General features: G+C 47.9%; 1 protein-coding gene across 1 annotated transcript; it reads right to left on the minus strand.

Annotated features, from left to right (window-relative positions):
- Positions 1 to 1963: 1963 nt before the first annotated feature.
- On the minus strand, positions 1964 to 8931 carry CLP1 (cleavage factor polyribonucleotide kinase subunit 1). The gene is made up of 3 exons (XM_077466539.1): positions 8781 to 8931; positions 7623 to 8276; positions 1964 to 3456 (listed from the first exon to the last, which is right to left on the minus strand). The coding sequence occupies exons 2-3, from the start codon at positions 8265 to 8267 to the stop codon at positions 2779 to 2781; spliced, it is 1323 nt and encodes a 440-aa protein (XP_077322665.1). The 5' UTR covers positions 8268 to 8276; positions 8781 to 8931; the 3' UTR covers positions 1964 to 2778.
- Positions 8932 to 9194: the final 263 nt, after the last annotated feature.

The following is a 9194-nucleotide window of genomic DNA, read 5'->3' on the forward strand; positions in this document are numbered from 1 at the left end:
ATTGTGACCATGGCTTTACCTCCACTGCTCTCCTGTTAACTGCAGAGCGGAGGGCAGGAGCTGCTTACTGAGTGTTTGCCAGGCAGTACTAGGAACCAATCACCAGTTCTTACTGTTATGAACTTAGTCTGCTCCCACCTCCCACCCAGCACAATGTTGTCTTCAGATCTCCGCTCTGATGAACACACGCTGGCAGGTAAGTGCTACCTACACAGCGCTGTGTGTATATGGGGGGGGCATGATATGAAAGGGGCAGAGGATACAGCACACTACAGGGTGAGGGCGTGATGTGAAGAGGACACTTGGGGGGGGGGGGGGGGTTAATGTGAAGGAGGGGCAGAGTATACTGTGTTGGGGGTGTACAGAACACTACTACTAGGGGGAGGAAGGGGGCAGAGGGGACACAGCATTGGGGAGGGGGTATAGGACACTACAGTGGGGGGGGAGGGTGATGTGAAGCTGACAGAGGACACAGCGATGCGCGCAGAGGACACAGCATTGGGAGGGTGATGTGAAGGGGACAGAGGGCGCTACTGTGATGCTGTCTTTTTATTGGGAGCTTGGTAGTTTGTATTTCTAAAGAGCACTGTGTGTAGAACCCCCCCGCACCTTTGCATTTATCAGTGTAGTCCAGGTAGATCTCATAATCTGAATGGTTGACTACCCCCTACTTTAAATTAACTTTCAAGCGAGATGATGGAATTTACAAGAAGCTACCAACTGCATATGCAGGATTTGATCTTCCAAAGAGCCATTCCTCCATTGCGATCAGACGCCTGAATCAGGTCTACCCACCACCCTTTTCCTATGGCTTCTTCGAGGAGAACACCCACGCTTCTGGATTTACATTACAACCAATCCTCATTTCTATTTGTCCAGCGCTACTACATACCTATTGGGCTGGGAAGAATGGAACAGAACCCCTGTGCATTTAAAGCGGAGGTCCACCCTAAAGTGGACCTTCCGCTCATCGGAACCCTCCCCCCCTCCAGTGCCACAATCGGCACCTTTCAGGGGGGAGGGGGGTGCAGTTACCTGGATAATCCAGGTAACTGCACCCACTTCCGGGATAGCTCTCTGCGGAAAGGGGCGTAACTTACGCCCCTTTCCGCAAGTGCCCGCCCCTTCCCGCAAGTGCCCCGCTGCCTGCTGGGAAACACACAGATCCCAGAGGCAGCGGGGACCGTCCTCATTGCGCAGCGCGGCTCGCGCATGCGCAGTAGGGAACCGGGAAATGAAGCCGAAAGGCTCCATTTCCTGATTCCTATACCCAAGATGGCGGCGGCAGCACTCGAGTGTCGATCTAGAGATCGGCTTCGGGTGCCGACATTGCGGGTGCGCTGGACAGGTAAGTGTCACTATTTTAAAAGTCAGCAGCTGCAGTATTTGTAGCTGCTGGCTTTAAAAAAAAAAAAACCGCGGAGTCCCGGTGGACTCCCGCTTTAAGTCTAGATTCACAGATTTTTTTTTTTGAAGATACGGGTAAAAGTGTGACTCAGACTCAACATGTCTCCACCACACGACCAATTCCAACCAAACCCCAAAACAAAAACAAAAAACGATCTATCGCAGCCACATTCGTTTTCTTTCCCTTTATCTTTACCTGGTGGTCCCGTGAATAATCCACCGCCTGTCCCTGAGCTTTTACCCTAATTTCTCCACTGTGCCTAAGGTAGGAACCATGGTGGCCACACAGAGTGGCCTTCAAACATGTCTTCCTCTCTATTAGATGGTGGATTGATGGGATCTTCCCCACTAACACCCACATATAAAGGTGATTTTATATTTGCATAACTCCTCCAAAGAGCCAGCCCACTGCTTGCATCAAGGCTGAGCTTGAGAGGAGTACGGATGTAGGGTGCTGTAATGCTATCTCCCACCCACCATAATCTGCCTGCATTGCACAGAGAAGCACAGAGACCCAACAATGAGATCGCTGGATCTAAAATAAAGGAAACTGAAATATTAAAAAAAAACATTTTATTAGCATTTTGATGAGGGAGGAACAAGGAAAACGATATCCACCACGCCCTCTCTCTGATAAACCCAATAAACCTTACACAAGCCTGAAACTTGGAGGAACGCAAAGGACTGGAATCCTCAAATTATTTAAATTGGCATTTCTTTCTAATAGTGTTGCTTTCATTGGGTGTCTTGATTCTTTGATGAAAGGTCCTACATACCAAAAGATCTCCAGTTTCCTTGGTTTGCAATGGAACTAAAAGCTTCTGACATTGAAACGCCACACCACAGTTTATTAGTCTAGATGTAAATATATTCCAATGCAGGATCAGGTAGAATACTTACATGAATATGCCAACGCGTTTCGGGGGGGCAAAACTCACCCCCTTCAACAGGATTTAACAAAATAAAGTGGCCGTGCTTTAACCAGTTGCTGATGAGCACTGTAGATTATCACAGCATTTGGTTAAACTCTGATGAAGAGGATGGGTATTGACCCTCGAAACGCGTTGGAACTTTCATCTACTTGATCCTACAGTGGAATCAAATCTATATCTGGATTAATGACTCGTAACGTGGCGCTTCAAGCCATTTAGTTGCTATTTTTGGGGTCTATCTATCCCCACTTATTTTATAAATCTTTAAAAGTCTAGGGGTGGGGGGGGGGGGGAACAGAATGGCCAACTAAACAAGCCCTACAGAGCAATTTTCTGCGCTGTGAAAAAGGCAAAGATAAAAATATGGCTTCTTAAAATTGTAAGCAACTCAAGATTTCTTTTTGAAAAGTCAACTGAAGAAATGTGTCTTTTCTGAAGCTTATTTAAGATCCATGAATCTGATGTCCATAATGAGAAGGACACACTTGGGCAGAGGTCGGGGTGCCGGGGAAAGTACCGTCAGAGTTTGCCTTTCAATGTCCACACCAGTACTGACGATGAACCCTGCCACATTTTTCTCCTCGATGCTTTCATCTGGTAGTCCACCTTCGAGGGGCACCACACTTAGCAGGTGGTGAGCCATGTCTCTGCCCGGTGTCACAGGCACCAGTTTCAGCTGATTATCCTCCTGCGACATGCCCAGGGGAAGGCAAGAATCAGGGATTGAGGGAGCTCCAACTTTGTAGACCTTAACCTCGGAGAACTTCACCTCAAAGGCGTGAGGGTAAAGAGAACCCCGAGGGCCATAGAAGTACTCCCGCACCCGCTGATCTCTAGACTCCCTCCGGCACTCCTTGGACCTCTCTGAAGCTCCGCCAGATTTAGGGAGCAGAATTGTATGGACAAAGTGCGGGAGGTCTCGGTGGAGGTCGTTGTACAGACGTTCTTGGTCCAGCACGATCACGACATCCACTTCAAAAGCCGAAGCAGCGTGTATTATGGCTTGATAGCCACCGCCTTTGACCCAACCGCAAGTATTAATGATGCAGCCGCTGACTGCAGCTCGACGATTGGAGTCACATCGCAGGTTGAAGACCTGAGCCAGGCGGGAGGTCAGCTGTGGAAGGAGAAGCAAAATGGCGGTCAGAAGTCAAATACATGATAAACACATTGAGCAGAAAGAACAGATCTATGGAAAGTGCACTGAGAACTTATACTACAGTTTTGCATAGACATGTAACCACCTATCCCATCGAAAACTGCCCATACATGGTACAATTTTCTTTAAACCTACCAATAATTTCATTTGACTTACCAATGTGGTAGAAGGGCCTACCTGATTGGATACCACCTTGGGATGTGATATTAAAGCAGGAGTCCGCCGTTTTTTTTTTTTTTTTTAAAAGCCAGCAGCTACAAATACCGTATTTGCCGGCGTATAAGACGACCCGGCATATAAGACGACCCCCTAAAAACCTGCACAGTTAAAATGTTTTGCCCGTACTCACCGTTTAAGACGACCCCCGATTCCGAGGCTTCCGACGCTTCATATCCCTCTTCTTCTTCGTTCTTGCTGGAGCCATTTCCTTCTTCCTTCTGGTGCTGGAGCCAATCACGGCGAGCAATGTATTCTATTAATGAATACAAAGCCTGCTGGGATTGGCGGAGGCTGTTACATCATCAGCCCGCGCCTCACTCTCAAAGCCAATCGGAGCAGGCTACTGTGTGTAGCCTGCTCGGATTGGCAGAGATTGCTGCTCCAATCCGAGCAGGCTCTGTATTCATTTGAATACATCGCTCACTGGGATTGGTTCAGTGGTATATACTGTATGTAGCCGAAGCTACATACAGTATTACCGGACAGCCAGAAGGCATCCCAGCAGCGGACCCGGCGTATAAGACGACCCCTCCTTTTTGCTCAGTTTTTTTAAGTGTAAAAGGTCGTCTTATACGCCGGCAAATACGGTACTGCAGCTGCTGACTTTTAAAATAATGACACTTACCCGCCCAGCGCGCCCGCGATGTCGGCACCCGAAGCCGATCTCTCGATCGTCTCTCGGGTGCTGCCGCCTCCATCTTGGGTATGGGAATCAGGAAGTGGAGCCTTTCGGCTTTATTTCCCGGTTCCCTACTGCGCATGCGCGACTCGCGCTGCGCAATAAGGATGGTCCCCGCTGTCTCTGGGATCCGTGCGTTTCCTAGCAGGCAGCGGGGGACCTTCGGAAAGGGGCGTAGATTCTGCGGCAAGGGGCGTACCTTCTGCAGAATCTACGCCGGAAGTGGGTGCAGATACCTGTACTGTACAGGTACCTGCACCCCCCTCCCCCCTGAAAGGTGCCAATTGTGGCGCCGGAGGGGGGGGGGGGGGGGGGTTCCAATGAGCGGAAGGTCCACTTTAGGGTGGACCTCCGCTTTAAGTTCTTTGGACTGTGTAGGTAAGTACTCAAATTACAGTTTTAAAACATCTTTAGGACATTGTGGAACCAGACTGATATCTATACCTAGCTTTGGATCCATCAAGGGCATCTGTGATGAAGTCTCTTCCTGAAAACCTACTGCCAAGCTCCTGCAAATGCCACAACCAAATGGCATCTTCTAATGGCAGAGCTTGGGATCTTCAGTTTAAAGACTTCACTAACAACTGGAGAAGCCACCAGCATCTACCCACAAATAGAGCCATTGTATTCCTCTCAGCAAGGACATCTATGACGAGGTCTCCTCCTGAACAGAAAAAAAAAAAAAAAAAAAAAAGAGATGAGACCATAGCGGGCTCACGACTGCTCACAACGGGAAAAGAAAGCAACAAAGTAGTATATTTTGATCATCAAAAGTTAAACTTTATTGAAAAAAATGCACAGACATTTAAAAAAGAAATCACACAGGTGTGTCACATACCTACACCTGTGAGATCCTTTCCTTCACAGTACCACATAATCAAGTAAAACAGGAAGCTGTAGAGAAAAAGGAAACCAACAAAACAACGTTGTATACAAAAAAACAATACAATACCCTGCTGTCAACTACCGTATTTATCAGTGTATAACACGCACTTTTTTTCCCCTAAAAATCAGGAGAAAATCGAGGGTGTGTGTTATACGCCGATCCTCCACATTTTGGAGCCTCTGGGCGGCTTTCAGCCGCCTTCGGCCCTTCTCGTCAGCCAAAACGGCCATCAAAGTGTAGAGTCACTTGGGGAGTGTAGTGGGGGGCTGACAGCAGCGTTATGACGCTAGGTCGTGGCGTTTTGTGCCTATGTACAGGCACTTCATCTGGACAATGTGCAGGGATAAATGCTGTTACCCCGCCCCCCCCCCCCCCCCCCCACTACACTCCCCGAGTGACTCTACACTTTTATGTACATTTTGGGTTATTGCATAGACTTTTTATCTCTTGATACAACTACACTGGTGAATGTTTCACTTAGAGCTCCCTCTGCTGGATGCCTGTGTGGACTTATCCCTTTGGAGACCATTGATGACCCGGATGTGCTAAGAGTGCTTGCTCCCTAACGCTGACCAACGCTGTCTATCGATTATCTGCCTGGTAACCGCTCCGCTTGTAGTCTGTCTGCTTGCACTATGGTGACCATCCTTTATACTGTGGATTAATTCCCCTTGGACCCTTCCTGATGGCATGATCGTGGTGATCTGACGGACAGCTGAGTGACATGAGCGGTATGTAACTGGTACACTAAAAGCCTCTATTCATCTATATGACCATATAGCCAGTTGGCGGCTGACGTGTGTGTCTTCAGATAGGACAAGACTCATGGACTTATACCATGCAAGATAGATCCCTCACTGTCTATATTGTTTGAGGGGTATTACACTGTTATACTCTGTAGAAGTGTTTGGGAACTGCTTGTTCATTTATGCATCAGCAGACTATATACTCTCCATCTATTGGACTGCCTTTTTGCTTCACACTTGCTATACCAGCTATAGACTTGCAAAATAAGATTTTTGACACGTGAATACAGGGAAGTGAACATATATTTTCCCTTCTGCTGGATCTCTATGAACTATAAATATATTCCATATTATGGGTCTGGTGCGGTCAATTAGGATATTATGAGAAAGTATGGCTATGCCCTATACCCGGTTTAGTTAATTTTTATAAGAGTGCGATATCGGGGTCACAAGGAAGTGGGGGGTTTATATAGTTGACAGAAGCGTATTGTATTGTTTTTAGTATACAACATTGTTTTGTTTGTTTCGTTTTTCTCTACAGCTTCATGTTTTACTTGATTATGTGGTACTGTGAAGGAAAGGATCTCACAGGTGTAGGTATGTGACACACCTGTGCGATTTTTTTTAGATGTCTGTGCATTTTTTTCAATAAAGTTTAACTTTTGATGATCAAAATATACTACTTTGTTGTTTTCTTTTCCCGTTGTGAGCAGTCGTGAGCCCGCTATGGTCTCATCTCTCTTCTTTTCTGTTCATGCACATTTATTCTGCCCCAATGCGAGGAAGCCCGTCATATTGACGGATTAACCTTTTGATCTTTTCGTTAGACCAGCGAGTGGATTCAAGTGCTTTTTTTTTTTATTTTTTATTTTTTATCTAGATCTCCTGGACACTCTACTGCAGTGATGACGAACCATGGCACCCCAGATGTTTTGGAACTACATTTCCCATGATGCTCATGCACTCTGCAGTGTAGTTGAGCATCATGGGAAATGTATTCCAAAACATCTGGAGTGCCAAGGTTCACCATCACTGCCCTACTGCCTAGATCTTGCAGATGCCACCACCAAATTGCGTCTTCTAATAGCAGAGCTGGGATCTTGAAAGCAAAAATGACCTACCAGTAATGAAGCCACCAGCATTGACCCAAAATGGAGCCATTTGATTTCCCTCAGCAAGGACATTTATGAGGAGTTAACTTCCTGAACACCCAACTGTCCACCTCCAGCAAATACCACCAAACGACATCTTCTAATGGCAGAGCTTGGGGTCTCGAGTAGAAAGGTTTCACCAACCAGTGGTGAAGCCACCAGCATCAACCCACACATGAAGCCATTTTTTAACCACTGAGCATTCAAATCTTTCTAAATCTGACCAAGCATGGCCACCATAGATATTTACCATCCATCCCAGGAACTGATTCTATCTCAGCCAACATAACTGTCCTGTGTATGGACCCCGAGGTCTGACCACCATAACATCGTTGGTGGACTCTAAATCTACAGCAACCTAAGAGCCGTGATAAGGAAGAGCCCAGAGCAGCCAATTTATTACCAGGCAATCAATGAAGGAGTTATAAAAAGTGCTTCCTCACCTTGTTGTAGAGCTTGATGTTAGTCCCCGGCGTAGTGGAGCCAAAGTGATAAATAAGCGGAGCCTGAGTCGAGAATCCTTCCTCCACATCAGCTGGACGTTCCACACACAGAGCCCCGACTGTCCCAGGGACTGACACCGAACCCTGCCCGACATCTAGCTCCACCATGGCTGGGCGCCGGCCGATCCTCACAGCGTAGTTTAAGAGTAGACGGCAAAGCGTAGATTTACCCACGTCAGATGGCCCGGCAACCAGCACCCGGGGACCGCGCTCTCCTTCCCGCTCCGCTTGCACCCTCATCTGCTCCAGTGCCACGTGGGTGTTGAGGTAGAGCAGCATGGGGGTATCCTTGGAGACGTAAGCCATGTCCGAGCTCCCGAACAGCTGAACGGTGCACCCGTGCCAGGTGAAGACGGCGGCTCGGCTCCCCGGTGGGAATGTGTACTTCTTATTCTTCACCAGCTCTGTGCCGAACACCTCGGCGAGGCCCGACACCAGTTCCACCTGCACGGGGGCCGAGCCTTCCACCTCCAGCCGCAGCTCTGTCTCCCTGTCCAGCTCGAACTTGGTGGAGGGGATGCTGGGGGTAGAGGACGGCCAGGGACTGCTGACCTCCGAGGTCCCGCCAAGAGCATCTTCTGACATGGTGGCCACCTGAAATACGAAGGGACGAGATGCTGGTCAACGAGATAAAAGGGAAAGACTACAAACATAAACAAGCCCAACTCAAAATTCAATCTACCGACCAGTTTTGATCGTCCTACAGTTATCCTTAGCCCCGCCCAACCATGCTAATGCCCCACGCCATCCCTGGTAGGTGGAATCTGCGTCCACAAACCAGAAGACTCTGGATATAGGAAGCCAATCAATTCAGTTCAGGCCCCCTCGTTTCTTGACGCATCCATTGGGCTCATATGCAAAAAGCACTGCTAAGCGTCATGCCAAAAAAAAATTCCACCTGCTCTGGCAACGCGACGCTCAGTCATTGTGACACAGAGATGTTACCCATAGCAACTGGTGAGCTCTCTCTCCTCCAGTGTCACTGCATGGTTGCTATGGGCAACGGCTCCATCTGACTAGGCCCAGCCAGGAGCACAGTGCAACCCTATATGCCCTCCCAGCCAGACAAAATACCCCAATTCACACCAGCAAACTCACCAGCAGCGTTAAACAGCACGACCGGAAGTCACACACGGCTCAGAAGCCCTTCCGGGGTCACAATCTGAGTGAAGAAAGCCGCGGCCATTTTGTTGTAGATCAACTCACTTTTTGAGTCGCTTACAACTACGTCCTCCACTTCTCTCACAAAACATAATTTTTTTTATTACACTAGCACGTGAGAGAAAACATAACTGAGCCTCCCGCAACAGGTTAAAATTAAAGTGTCCGCAATTTGGAAGAGCGGCTGCCATTTTGTTGTAGTCCGAGTCGCTTTATTGAAGGGGTATCCGGTTTTCCAAACATCGCCGAAATCATTTAAACAGGTAAGTAGCACTTTTCTCTTTAATGAGTTGTTAATTATATTTTGAGGTGGGTGAGTGAACGGTGTAGCAAAGTGACAGCCATTTGTTG

Source organism: Lithobates pipiens, unplaced genomic scaffold (assembly GCF_037356315.1).
Source record: "Lithobates pipiens isolate NorthernLeopardFrog02 unplaced genomic scaffold, aLitPip1_a1.2 Scaffold_35, whole genome shotgun sequence".
Lineage (NCBI taxonomy): Eukaryota > Metazoa > Chordata > Amphibia > Anura > Ranidae > Lithobates > Lithobates pipiens.